Source organism: Telmatherina bonti (genome assembly GCF_933228915.1).
Source record: "Telmatherina bonti genome assembly, chromosome: 23".
Classification (NCBI taxonomy): Eukaryota; Metazoa; Chordata; class Actinopteri; order Atheriniformes; family Telmatherinidae; genus Telmatherina; species Telmatherina bonti.
Genome location: NC_136632.1, coordinates 7361026 through 7376306, shown reverse-complemented (window position 1 = coordinate 7376306; position 15281 = coordinate 7361026). Strand labels below are relative to the sequence as shown.

Below are 15281 nucleotides of genomic sequence, written 5' to 3'. Positions count from 1 at the left end.
TTAAGATGACGCTATAAGAAACGACAAGATAATGCTACAATAACGCTAAAACAAAAGCTCCTTACATAATGCTAATATAATGCTACCCTACCACTAAAAAAAACCTGCTAAGATAACGCTTCTCTGTGATGACATACGAACGTGAATGAAAGATTCAATTAGTTCATTAACGCCACATCAATGTCAGTTTGTTAGACTCCAGCTTCTCCATGACCTGAATTGGACTAAAATGTATAGAAAATTGAAAGATAAACTTATTTAAAGTGCATCATGTTATCCATTTTATTGCACCCGAGCATTTAACAGAAGAGAGGCAGGGTACACCATGGACATGCCGGTCCATTGCAGGTTGAAAAGAAGGAAAACAACCATTTATGCTCACTCCCAGGGAGAATTTAGAGCAATTATTTACATTACAGTAGGTGTATAATAACAAATAAGGTCAGAGTAACACTGCAGTATTCTATACTAAAACAGAAAAACCACAACAGCTGAAACAGCTTTGGGTGTACCCAAATTAAATATTTGCACTAGAGCAACCACAGCTCATAGTCTAGGGCCAAGGGTCATACGTGTTTATAAACAGGAATGCCATTTTTAACTTGCATCTGGTATGTTTAACTCTTTACCTGCCTGCTTTGTCACTTGGACAAAGGATGCATATTTAAAAATATGAATAAAATCATGTATAATTAGTTTATTGTTTGTCTAAAGAGATGGGGACATGGTTGTTACGTGGGATTTTAATTATGCTTCAATAAAAACGGACTAAATCTTGAATAGAAACTCCTGGTTTACATTCACCTGACTATACATACACCTATCTGCACTGATCACACCGTCTAGCGACGCCTCCTTCTCCTCTCTCTCCTCATTCATCCCCCCATCCATCTCCATCTCCTCACCATGCTGACTTGAGCCATCTGTCGCTCCAGCTTGGATCGCGGCACGTCCTCAAAGTAGTTGTCATTGCTACGCTGCCTGCGCCGGGCGTCTGCCTGCATGATGAGGTGCTGCACGTCTAGAGATCCGCCGGGGATCCCCGCCGTGTACGCGGCCTGGCCAACCGAAGGGCTGAGCTGGGGAGGGGTGTGGTTTCCCCCGGGCTCCTGGGACAAAAAGGGTGTGGACAGATTAGTGAGGCGAAAGGAAGCCACCAAGGGTTCATTCATCGTTTTATATAATTTTCATGCATTACAATCTGAATCATATGATAAGAAATGAGAAAATGTCTTGATTTAATTAGTTTTTCAGAGGAAAGCCGGTTTCTAGAGGTCAGAATGCAGGACAAGTCAACAAGACGGGGAGGAAGTCGGTCCAGTCGGCCAGTTTCTGCCTTCCTGAAAGGCTTTAGCAGTTTGTCGTTAATAACATCACAGGCAAGGATGTGTCTCACCGATTGGACCCCGTCATCATTACTCAAGTCCAGGTTTGGATGCAGCTCAGCATCGTCAGGTTTCACACAACACTACTGCTCACAGACATCCAGTCATTTACCCGTAAGGAGATGGTGCGCGGAGGTTTTTGTGGCGTGTCTTCGTGTAGCCGGTCCCCCAGGGAGGCTAGGATCCGTTTTCTGTGCCCGATAAGATTGATCTTCAACACCTGAAGAAACACAGAGAAAGAAGAAAATAAGTTACCATCAGAGGAAATCACAGAGACGTGAAAGAAGCTGAACGTTTGGGACGTTCTGCTGGTTTTTGGACAAATGCAAGATATCTTATATACATATATATATATATATATATATATATATATATATATATATATATATATATATATATATATATATATATACACATATATATATATATATATATATATATATATATATATATATATATATATGTATATATACATATATATATATATATATATATATATATATACACATGTATATATACATATATATATATATATATATATACACACACACACATATATATATATATATATATATATATATATATATACATATATATATATATATATACATATATACACACACATATATATATATATATATATACACATGTATATATATATATATATATATATATATATATATATATATATACACACACATATATATATATATATATATACACACACATATATATATATATATACACATGTATATATATATATATATATATATATATATATATATATATATATATATATATATATATATATATATATATATAAGTTAGCATCATTGTCATCATCAGGAACGTAAAACATTTCAGGAAAAATACATTAATCCCTGCAGAGCACTTCTGGTGAACTAATGAGAGTATAACCTGAGGATATATGCATCTATTTAATGTAATTATGGCTGAACTGATATAACTGATGAGTGTGTGCAAGCCGTGCCCGTCGTGTTCACAGACTACGACATGCGCCACAGATGCACTGAAATAGAGACAGACATGGAAAACTTAGATCTAATTACGGCCTCTTCTTTTTCTGCCATTCTAATTAGGACTGCGCGTCTCCCGAGGCAGCAAACCATAGAAACAATAACGCCACAAATCACGTTTAAGGAGGAAAAAGGAACAATCCGGAACCGTGGGATTAATTAATTAATTCATTCATTATCTTAACCGGTTAGTCCGATGAAGGGACGGTGGGAAGCTGGAGCCTATCCCAGCAGGCTTTGGGAGAAAGGCAGGGTACACCCTGGACAGCTCACCAGTCCATCACAATAACTAATATTATGGCTTGAAAAGAAAAAAAAAAGGACAACTGAGAAATGTCATTTTCAGCTTTTATTGACTGGTAGCCTCGTTTATAGAATCATCATCATTGATCCTATACTTGTGCAGAGATCAAATCATTTCTTTTAGATATAAGCTCTGCTTTCCATCACCAACTCCTTCACAAAGGCCTTAAACCTGCACTTTTCTAATCTTGCTGCTTGATCTGGAGTGAGTACGGACATCTCAGTTCGTCTTCTCTGCAAAAAGGTGCACCGCTCACGTGGCGGCTGCCTCAGTCTGGTGGACGGTTGCACTGGAAGTGATGCTGTTGTGCCGGCATGCTGGTTTAATGACAACAAACGCTTCTGGTTCCGATCTTTTGGAAGGAGGAAAACACACGCTTTGTCAAAATGACATAAGGAAGGTGTGTAAGTCTCACCGCTAGGCCTGAACCCATCCTGGAGACCCTGAGGCACCGCGTCATGAGCAAAACTGGCTTTTTTTTTTTTTTTTTTTACCAGATGTAACTACTGGAGGAAGTAAGGAGTTGGACATCAGGTCTGAGACCAAGAAAGAAGACAAGGGCAAACATGGACATGGCTTTGCTGCGGAAGAGCTCAAAGAAAGAACCGAACACCAGACAGATGCAGAGCTTTGCTGTTGCTACTGGCATTTATGAACCATCTCACTTGGTCTGAGATTTATCACGTTTACTTTGCTTTGATACGTGAGAGAAATCGTTGATGAAAACGGTCTTTTCTTCTTGGTCTCCATAACCTGTGAATCAGGAGATTAAAGCCGTGGTTGATTCCTTTTAGAAACTAGAGACAGATGTTTCACAAGCAACCTAAAGACATCTACTTTCGTGTTCTGTGTCAACATGTCGGTGGCAACCTGTTCATTCCTGTTATTTATGAAAGATTAAAATATTACTGTCATATTTAAAGCTTCTAATGTTTTAAAATGACCTGAAACGGGACTTAAAGTTGTCTTTAAGTTTGACTTGTAGTTGGCTGGATATGCATGAAGCGTAAAGGAAATGAAGAAATCCTGAAACAATAACAAATCACACGTCAAAATTCTGTTTGTTTTCTCAGAATAAACACAAACAATATGAGGCCGACTTTTAATCTCATTGCAGGCGGATTTTTTTTATTCAAGCAGAGCAAAATGTCCAAGTAAGCGAACCATCTCATGGATTTAACATTGACTTTTTGGTGAAAAGTTCTGTCAAGTTTACATCTTTGTTGATTAAAAATAAAGTAAAAAAAAACAACAAAAAAACTCTTTCCTCTGAAATTTTGCTCCGTCACCAAATGCAACATTTTGAGGCTGTAACACGTTTGTAATCATCTATTGAAATTCCCCAGGCGCTCATTACACAGGCAGAAGCAGGAAAAAACCCAGTTGGACTCCACTGAAAGCACTTTTTCTCTCTCTGGTCACCAGGCACCGAGCGTGCCTGCAGTTTTCTAAAGAGACGTGCAGGAACATGGCGTCTTCAGCGGCATGGTGTTGGCACCATCTGCACCTTCTGGCACCACGCAACAAACATCTGTATTACATGTACACATTGTTTTATGTATTGTTTTATGGAGCTGCTGCTGGAAGTCTTCCAACAAACATATATTTGTTTGCATAAAAAGAGTGTGTAAGTGTTTGGCTGCAGGGTAAATGGGGGTAATTATCATTAATGTGAAGTCCTGTTATCAGTCTAATGATGCTCCCAACACGCCTCGACCGAGTGCAATATAAAATGTTTTGCACAAATTATTACTATACATCTGATAAACAGCATGAAGATAAACAACCAAATATGACAGCTTGGTTCTTTTAATTCATAAACATGAAGAAAATGAACCATTATGAATAATAAATTAGGTAATTTAATCATTTTAAGACCTGAGTTGATATTAGCTGTTTCCATTACATTTTTTGGCTAAATAAAAGAGATATTTCTGAGTTTTGACAAACAAAATTGTGATTTATGGATGTTTCTGTTGAACAGTGTTTAGCTTATAAGTCTTAGTTCTCGTAAAATCTGTTTTGGGTGTCAAGATTTTGAGAGAATGCGACGTTTGAAAGGTAGCCAAGTAGCGTTATTTTGGTTTTTTTTTTTAGATTTTTTAATAGCTTTTCGAAGCTTTTCTCCCTCAGTTTTTTTTTCTAAAACTCTGGAATTCACTGTTATTTGTTCCATATTGCAACATCTTTACTGAAAATGAACTCGTCACCCTCCCCCTCACGTTCGGGTACATGTAGATGCAAAAAAAGTGTTTCCATTCCACTTTTACAACATATTTCTATGTTGGTGGGGCGTCTGCAGTAATGCGGGCTCTGCGCCGGTCTGTCGTGGTGAAGAAGGAGCTGAGCCAGAAGGCGAAGCTCTCGATTTACCAGTCGATCTACATTCCTACCCTCACCTATGGTCTTGAGCTGTGGGTCGTGACCGAAAGAACGAGATCTCGTATACAGGCGGCTGAAATGAGTTTCCTCCGCAGGGTGGCCGGGCTCTCCCTTAGAGATAGGGTGAAGTGCTCGGTCATCCGGGAGGGGCTCAGAGTAGAGCCGCTGCTCCTCCGTATCGAGAGGAACCAGTTGAGGTGGCTCGGGCATCTGGTCAGGATGCCTCCTGGACCTCCCTGGTGAGGTGTTCCAGGCACGTCCCTCTGGTAGGAGACCCCGGGGAAGACCCAGGACACGCTGGAGGGATTATATCTCTCGGCTGGCCTGGGAACGCCTCGGGATCCCCCCCGCAGAGGTTGCAAATGTGGGTGGGGAGAGGGAAGTCTGGGCTTCCCTCCTTAGGCTACTGCCCCCGCGACCCGACCGTAGGCGGCAGAAGATGGATGGATGGACAACTTTTACACGATATGAACATATTACATATCAAACTCTTCAGCTACGTCTCCTCTAACTCAAAATGACAAAATATAAAGATGTTTCCTAATAATATTGTCTATTTGCTGCAACTTGCTCCAAAAATATTTGTATCGGTTAATATCTGTATCGGAACTTAAGAGTTGGACAAAACGGTATATTGGATATCAGTAAAAAAAAAAAAAAAAAAAAAAAAAAGCTAGTATTGAACATCCCTACTTACAATTTACTACCATGTGAAATATGAAAACTGTTGTAGTGTAGTCTGGACAACTGGGGTTTAAGCAAAGTGATGATAATCTGAGAAACTGTCTAGATCAGATATGATACCTTCGGCTTCATGGGGTTCAAACGCAGACTAAATTTCCTCAGTCTCTGAGGAACCCTGCTCTGTGGGTGTTGTCATGTTGGAGGATGGAGTTTGATCCAAAAGCCTCATCTCCACATCTCTCTGCATGAAGATGTTGATGAGATCGATACTGGCCCACACCATCACACTGCCTCCACCTACTGATGTAACCTTATCAGCACGGACCCTGTGAACCCGCTTCCATCAGTAAAATCTGGACTCATCACTGAGTATACTGTTTCTGCACATATCCAGGCTCTGGCGCACGTGTTGCTGGTAAATTTAGGAACCCGACGCACCGTTAAAAGCAAGAATCAGAAGCAGAACAATCTGTTTGCGATTGGTGGAGACGATATATAAAGCCTTCATGAGCACAACCCACAAACTCAACTCTCCTTCTCATCCCACAAATGCTTTGTCCTTATGAATACAAACAAGATAAAATACAGTATAAGATATTATATATATCAGATTTAGTACTAAGAAGCCCTGTTACAAGGAATTAATCTTTCTTTTAGACTTCCACTTTCAGCGGTGACAACTTACTGGTTTCCCTTGGTTACTGTTTACATTAAACACAAAACATTAGAGTAAAATGTTTGTAGAAGGCATGATGAGTGTGACACTGCGCTGCTGAGGATGACCTGGATGACGCGTATTTTTAGCCTATAGAAAAGGCTATGAAATATTCAGCCTTTTGCCTGTCTCCTGTGGGGTAACAGCGTGACTCAGTCCACACATTTCTGCTTCATCACAGGCAAAATACACACACACAAACACACTCGCGTAGAACACACCGACCCCATCCAGAGAGAGCGCAGTAATTGTCCTGCATGGTGCGAATCGGTGTGTTACACTCTGCTTTATACAACATCATCTACTTCAAATACAGTAGAAGCCTCAACCTCAGCCTGGAGTTCAACTGTCGCCATGGCAACACAGAGCTGCAGCAGCAGTCACCCACACACACTCATCCTCCTTAAAAAAAAAAAAAAAAAAAAATCGCGTGCATGCTTATGTGTACTCACACAGACACACGCGCGAACACACCGAACAGCTGTTTGAAGCCAGGAAAGAAGATTATTGTTGTTCCTGAATGGATAAGAATTCAAATCCAGCCCAACCATTATCGTGTAAACACACACACTCACTCTGACGGCAGCATCACCTGTCTGCATCTGAATAATATTTATAGCAGCTATACGAGCATATTGTCCATCTGTCACCATATACGCTTATCACGCTCGTTACACATTCATTACAGCGAGGCTCCATTCAGATGAAGCATGAACGCTCAGATGGCACGACCTTCATGAGGAATAGGTGTTCTGCTACAGCAGCACTTTGGAAAGAATCAAACAAATGTTGATGAGCTAATAGTTTATGGCTTTTTAAAAAAAAAAAAAAAAAAAATGCTGACTATTTGGCCAACTAGAAATGTTGATGATTTTAAAGCTTTTCTTTTAACAATTTTAACTAAACATAAAAAAAAAAAAAGTGTCTTGAAAAGGTGTTGTGTTATTGTTATGTTCCCTTTGGTGTTGAATTACACAACATTTAAAAGCCTGATTAGTCATTTCTACAATGAGGCTTAACTTATAAGCAGGTGAAATAAACTACAAATAAATAATGGAAGATTTTACAACAAAAACTGAAGTGGATTCCACATCAGAGTGCCGTGATGCTGGAAGAGAAAGGAACAAAGACGCGCTGCGTTCATCGTGTTCCAGAGAAAAGAGGAGAACTTGTGGAGTTTAATGGTTACGTCCAGTTGAAGCTGGACCACGGCCAGATCAGGACGTACTTTAGGGTGTCTGTGGACAATCTGAGCGTCTGCTGCAGCAGCGCGTTGGCAGCTGTTCGCCACATATGTTTGTGATCGCTGCCGCAGTTACACAAAACGCCTGCATAGCTCGCAGTCAGCTCTGGTGACGCTGTCAACACGCCTTCTCTTATTGGTTAACTGTGTATCTGTCGGATGTGAATATAAAGAAAAATCAACCCCAGTGCGAAAATAAAACTCGTCAAATCGCTGAACAGAATTTTGTTCCTGATGTGATTTGACAAAACAATATTGCTGTATGAATTATTCAGATGAAACATTCGGAGTAGGCGTGAAAAGGCATGTAGGGTCTTCATCCCTAAGGGCACGTTCACATCAGCTTTTTAATCTGAATCTAAATCCGTTTGCTCAGAGAGTCCGCTTCGTTTGGGGAAATGTGAATCCGCCAAACGAATTTAGATCCGGATTAAAGAAGCAGACTCGGCCCGCCTACAAACGCAGGTTTTGATCCGTATTAAGCGGACCAAATACACGAACTGAACTACAAAAAAAAGTCACTTCCTGCATTTGGCGTAGCATTGCATTGTGGGTAAATCCATAGCGACGTCGTTAAGGGTCCTCTGCCTCGTCTGGTGTTCATACTGCGTGCATCGTTGCAGTGTGTTTCTGCAGTATGCATAAGTATGCATAATAAAAACCCAAAACAGCCATAGTTTAGTCTTCATGATTAACTCGCAGGTGGAGGAAAGTTTTCTTCTTTTCTCGTGCAGCGCCACCTTTGGTAGGAATGGGGATATATTATTCTAATGGTTTGGCTTGTTTGACCAAAGTGCAGCGTGAACACTATCTTGGCCCACATGGATACACCCCCCGACAACTGAGCCGAGTCGGACCAAGCGGACTATCCCGATATGAATGCACCCTGAGAGTCTTTATATCCTGATATAATCGTTGCCACTGTTGCTTGAAGTGGTGCACGTGGAATCAGTTATTTCTGAAACTGATCTGGAAATCTCGTGTAATGACTTATTAAGCTACAGAAATGGGTAATCAATCAGCGCATCTCTACCAATAATGTGTTTTTCCAGCTCTTGGTTACTTTTCCGCTTCCATTAATGGTTTCTATAATTAAGTATTAAAAATGTAAAATGGTTAGAAATCCTCCATGGGGGGCTTGACTTGTTCTGCTAAACAAAGGATATTTCAACTTGAAAAATCTGCAAATTTCTGCAGTTTAAACCAAATAAAGTCCTTTATATTAAGTTGCATGTTGATTCATTGTACTGGGATTTGTATTTCTGCAAATAAACCCAATGGCATGAAACTTAATAGCTTCAATGCTCTGCATATTTTACTTTGAATTTTCTAAGTTTTGCCAAATACTGCAAGTTCCCCCACAGTCCTGCAGAACCGCAGTGTGAGTAGTGTAGTAAAAGGTTCAATATTCCAGGCACAGGCATGTTAGGCATAATCCCAAAACAATGAGTCCTGATTTCAGACATCTGAGAGACGCTTATTCAGACGCTGCCGTCCAGGAAAACTGGATTAACTCTCTGTGTGTCACGCCACTTGTTCATGATGTAGAAAATATGACGGTTAAACAATGCTTACATGATGCCATTGTTTGCTGCCTCTGTCTGCTCACTGCAGGAGTCCTGCAGCCGTTACTGGACTCGGTGGTCCTGATGTTATCGCTGTAGCATGAAGTGATTCAGGCCACTGTGTTTGTGACTTCTTTGTGTGTCTTGTTTGTGCGGATCGACGTACTAATCCTGTTAAAAGTTCTTCTTGTCGAGATCGCGCCGATTCGATTAGCGGATTATCTGCCACGCATAAATTCAACAACGACGAGCTTTCACGCAGCAGCCTGCCGTCTTTCGTTAAATCTTCGGGCTGGTTAAGCTGGTAATGAGTCATAAAACAAGCAGAAGACTTTTTGTCGACTTAAAGTTCATGCTTGAACATTTTTTCTTTCCTTCAATCACATCACATGAACACACTAACCTCCTTAAAAACCGGAGTCACCTGCATGACAGCTTCAGCCGTGGCATGTTTGAATAGAGAGCAGCGCTACGATGAGCAGAAAGCATCCATGATTGGGGACATGCACAGCAAACTCTCATTCAGGACACTGAAAACAAAAAGGCTTTTCTGTCTCTTACTGGAGGGGAGGTTGGAAGCTGGTCGGCTCACTGGAGCATTAAACCCAGCAACAGTCCGGCTGCTGTCTGTGCTCAAGCTAGCACGCAGTTTTAATGATGGGAAAAGGAAGAGGGGATAAATTCTCTAATCAGTCTTTGCTCCTGTTGGATCTCTTCTGACCTGCCTAACCAGTAGTATCATTACCTTTATATGCCCTTTCCTTCACCTTCCAGCCTTCAGTCAGTCTCGCATGTTTACAACCACTCTACCTTCGTTTTTGACAACTCAATTTCAATTCCATTTTATTTATATAGCAGATTTAAAACAGCCCCTGCTGACCAAAGTGCTTCACAGTATGGAAAATACATAATAAGTAAATTAAAAATAGAAAAATAAAACATAGGGTGATTAAACGATAAAATCTAATAGGATACCAATAAAATAAAATGCAAGTAAAAAACATGAAAAAAATACAAAAAATACAATACAAAACAGTATAAAAAGCCAAGGTGAACCCCAAAAAGCGTCTTTAAACGATAAAAGGTCAAGGACAAAAGAGGAGTTTTTAGTCTGGACTTGAACTGGCCTACAGACTAAGCGGACCTGACAGAGAGAGGAAAACTGTTCTAAAGTCTAGATCCAGCTACAGCGAAGGCTCTGTCCCTCCTGGTCTTTAGTTTGGCTTTGGAACAGCCAACAAGAGCTGATCGGCTGACCTCAGGGCTCTGGGAGGGGCATAAGGTTGTAGTACATCAGTAAGATAGGGTGGTCCCATGGAGTTTAAACACTTAAAAACAATCAATAAAACTTTAAAATGAGCTCGAAAGGCAACAGGAAGCCAATGGAAGGTGTGGAGTACTGGGGTGATGGACTCACGTCTTCTAGTTTTTGTTAGGAGACGAGCTGCTGCATTTTGGACGCTCTGTAAGCGTTGGAGGGATTTCTGGTCCAAGCCAACACACAACGAGTTACAATCGTTCAGACGTGACGTTATGAATGCGTGAATTGCTCTTTCGAGGTCAACCCGAGGAAGATATGCTTTGATCTTTGCCAGGGTCCTCAACTGGAAAAAGCTCGTCTTCATGAGAGCACTGATATGTTTTCAAGTCTTTGTTCATTTGCTTTATGCATCTAGAAGAGGCTAGAAAAGAGCTCGTAGGAAAGAGTAGCATGTGACCCGGGTCTGTTCAGCAGTAACAACTCCATGCTCTACATCCGTCTTTGTTAGCTTCCCCTGCCTGTCCACTGCGGTCCGAGAGGTTGTGCCCTCTGTGATATCAACAGATCTCTGCAGCCGCTCAGGAGACGGATCCTAATGGTGCAATTCGGGCTCAACTCTCCGAAGACTCCTGCATCGATTTTTGTAAATCAAAGAATCACTGGCCTAAGCTTACTTAAATTGCCTCGGTCAGAATACATTACAGGACAACTGAGTGCTATTATCGATCAGAGAATACCCGAGACTGTCTGAAGGCCACCTTAGAGCTTGACTACAGGACTATGGTAACCTTTGAAGACAGTAGGGTTACCAGATCTAATCACTGCTAGGAAGTGTCTTACATGGTCTAGCAGTAATATTTACTCTATTAACAATCATTTTAAACTGCTGATGCAGGAACTGTAAATGCAATAGTCCACATTATGACAAATCTGCGGTCTTTTTTCCTTTAAACTGTAAACATAGTTTGTCTCAGTAAGGCTCTGATGTATTTGGGCAACTTGCAAAGAGGTTAGACCGGCAACGCTTGTCCCAGTTTTCACCCCGGTCATTCATATTTACCTGACCATGCATACTTAATCACAACCACGTTCCTCTCAGTCATTCTCTCTTTGTTCCTTGGAGTTTTCTCAGCTGGAAGGATTAGTATTGATTTGTCTGGCCTCACAATACGCTACACTACACACACACACACCCTAAAATACACACCACATATTATTACTCCCCTGAAGGAAATTTAGACATAGTTTATGACCCTAATAACCTAGTTTTAGCATAACTAATGCATATACACACATGATTTATATATACATATACATATATACATATATATACATATACATATATACATATATATAATATATATATATATATATATATATATATATATATATATATATATATAGGCCAGTGGGGGGAAACCAGTAGTCTCTGGTTCCCCAGCAACCAAGTTATGGGTGTTGTGTTAAAAAATGATGTACAGACCAATAGGCCGAGCTGTTTCTTTGAAGACAGACCAAGCAGCCAATGAGAGCAGGCTGTTAATAAGCCTGCCTACATGGAGACAGATATATCTCCATTAATAGAACCAGAACTGTAACTATGACTGGGTGCACACTGTGCGTGTGTGTGCAATCATAGCCAGATGCAGCAGTATCAAGACTGAAACAAAATCTTTGAAATCATGCACACATGTGCACACACACACACACTCTTTACTGCACACAGAGGAGCACATGAACTGAATCCCCAATAAGAGGAGAGGAAATGGTGAATGATATTTTTCTGGGTTAAAAAATACTTCAAAGCCCCACGAACCAGTTTTCACAACGTGTGTTTTCCTGAGCGCTAAACGCTCTCTGGGAAAGGGTGCTTCAGTAAATAAAGATTTAAGTTAGAAACGACTGGATATGTGGAGAGACATTGTGATTAATGGAAAATGGGAAAACAAATAAAAAAGGAAATTTCCAGCTGCATTCACGTCATTTTCTTCACAGGTCTGGATGATGATGGTGTGAAGGCGGCGTCGCACCTGACACTATGTTTATGTGACGCCTACAAATGTAGGATCACAAATGTGATTTAATTTGTTTTTTTTTTTATTAAGAAGAAGGTCTCAGCTCATCGATAATACACCTGTTTTAGTCCTGTTGTTGTAAGTGCAATTGCGATATTAGGACAGCAGAGGGCGTCTGGGTCAAGGTGAGCGCTGGGTGTGGTGGTCTGCTGAGAAGCAGCGCATGCTCAGACCAGAGCCTGCCTGCCAACAGATCACAGCTCACGCGTCTTTTCCTTCCTGCAAAAATATACAGGACTCAACAGAGGCCTGTAACATTTACATTGTGTTGGTCTGGGGTTTGGGTTCAGCAGCTGCTTGTAGGCGAAGGCGGTGAAGCATGGAGCATCACGGGGAAACAGCTACAAGTACACAGTCAGGTAATAGTACGGATGTAGCAGCCATATGGACATCTGTGAGCTCTGCTGAGGGACAGTGTTGGACGCTACCCTGCTGCCAACTCCTCCACTGTGCTCCATCAGCGAGCAGGGACAGAGTGGAGCATCCTGGCTGCTTGTAGACTTCTGGAAGGAACAAGTGAACATCAACTATGTCATGTTTATACTTTGGATATCGCTTTACTCGTTTGCAAACAGATATGTGTTTACATCAGTAGATATTATGTGTTTACAGAAGACAGTTTATGTATTTTATACTGATCGTAGTCACAGCAGAGCAGAGTTTAAACACAACATCGCCGGCTGCCAAAAGCTCTGACGCTGTGATCAAACTCCACGCCATGTCCTTCTGTTTGCTTTAAGGTTAGAACAGTTCCAACATATGATATCAGCACCTTTATAATGATGGGAATGAAATGGACTCATCGTTGAATTAAATCAAGTAATGTTTCAGAAATGAACTAAATAATGCTGGTTAGGAGGTCAGGTGACGTCCCAGCTTCAGTCTTTCCCAGCATCATTCACCACGCCGTGGTTTCTGCAGGCAGTCTACTGACGGACGCCGGACACTGACAGGGAATCTATTGCGGTGACTCGCCGTGGTGACGATTCAATGAACAGGAGATGAGTTGAGATTATGAGTGATCGGGCGGCATCGGAGGCAAACAGACCCTGGCAGCATTTTCACTTCAATGTTTCTGTCTGCTGCTCCTCAACAGATGGGGAAAGAAAATATACCGTTTTCTTCCTTCATCCCACAAGAACTCTGCTCTCTATTAACCTCCCACCACGTCTCATATCTTCATGTTACATTATTCAAATATGCAAAACAGATCTTTGCTAAAGAACCACTGTTATGACAGATGTGTACTTTGCTAAATTACCGACCAGAAGCATGAAGATCCTGAACTGACGAGCAGAAGAAACCAAAGAATCGCCTCTTGTTTTACTTTTCTACTACTTGTAAAAAGGAGCCGTGCTCCAAGGTGTTTTAGCCAAACTTGCACATGCAACACACACAGTAACCGAGCCAGTAAATGAGCCCAGTCAGCAGTGGTCAGCGAGTGCCGTGCACACATTTCACGCTTCATCATCTCAGAGTGCGGAGACTACAGACGCAGAGAACAGCAAGAGAGAAGGATTAAAGCTCATCGTCTGATCCCACAGTGTCCAGGCTTCACAGCTGAACATTGTCACCCAGCAAAGCTTACCCCCCCCTCCTCACTTCAGCCTCCTCTTGCTTCCTCCGGTGTCTTTATTTCCTCCCGGCCGTTTCACTGTTGCTTTGTAGCCGAGTGAGACAAGTCCTCCTTCTTCTGCCTCTCTTCTCTTTATCCAAACTGTCCGAGCTTTCCTCCTCGCCTCCAGCTTTTGTCTCCCTTTCTCTCACCCTCAGTCTCTCTGCAGATCTCCAGCGCTCAACAACTCCTCCTCTTTCTTCAGCTTGCGGCAGCCAGACTACATCTCCTACATGTCTCTGCCTGAGATCTCTCTTTCTACCCCGTTTACATTCATCCTCCCTCCCTCCCTCCCTCACTCTCTCGCTCGCTCGTCACTATGGAGACACTGAGCCTGAGCCGAGACAAGCTCGTGCTCGCAAGGAGAGTAAGTTCATGCCTTTGCTGCACGAGTTAAGAGTTCAGAAGCAGAATCATCTCCATTACACAACATCTTTGTCGATATAGGTGCAGCTTTTAATGAAAAAAAAAAGTGCTTTTAAAAATTGCTTATGATAAAAAAACAAACAAAAAAAAAAACAAAAACAGGAAATAAAATAATTTCTTTTTAATTAGGCTGAACAAAGTGACAGCCTTGTAGTCACATTGCAGACACCAGTGATACCAGACTTCTGGTCTACAAGCACATAAGTGAATTTCCTAAAATGTCAAACTATTCTAGGATAATGTTGATTATTCTCACTGTCCACCTGGACACTTTAACAAAGCTGTAGGTTTATTTTTACTCTCGTTTCTGGGGGGCCAACATCACCAAGAGGCTGCACATTTTACAGGTAAAGTCAGAGGTAAATGCGTGGTGTTTGAAGGACTTCAACACACAACGCAGCTTGCTGTTGACGAATTAATTTAAAATGAACCCAAATATCCTGATTCCGATTTTCCCTGCGCGATTCCAGCAACAAATAAACTTACAAAACAGTAAAACCTTCATAAGAGCTTCATCTCTACGTTTAACTTACAGGATTTTAACATTTTACAGCTCATGTCTTGAGACATCACGACAGACGTGTTGAGA

General features: G+C 41.3%; 1 protein-coding gene across 6 annotated transcripts in view; it reads right to left on the bottom strand.

Annotated features, from left to right (window-relative positions):
* The window catches only part of anks1b (ankyrin repeat and sterile alpha motif domain containing 1B), a gene marked incomplete at its 5' end in the record, with an annotated part of 320790 nt that overhangs the window by 19309 nt on the left and 286200 nt on the right, over positions 1–15281 (bottom strand). For 4 of the 6 annotated variants that reach the window (XM_079263373.1, XM_079263375.1, XM_079263374.1 and 1 more), the window contains 2 exons: positions 906–1109; positions 1498–1605. In XM_079263373.1, the coding sequence (XP_079119499.1) occupies positions 906–1109; positions 1498–1605 (312 nt within the window). Of the gene's footprint in view, positions 1–905; positions 1110–1497; positions 1606–14239; positions 14403–15281 lie in introns of those variants that run through there. The other 2 variants (XM_079263378.1, XM_079263377.1) reach the window with 2 other exon arrangements.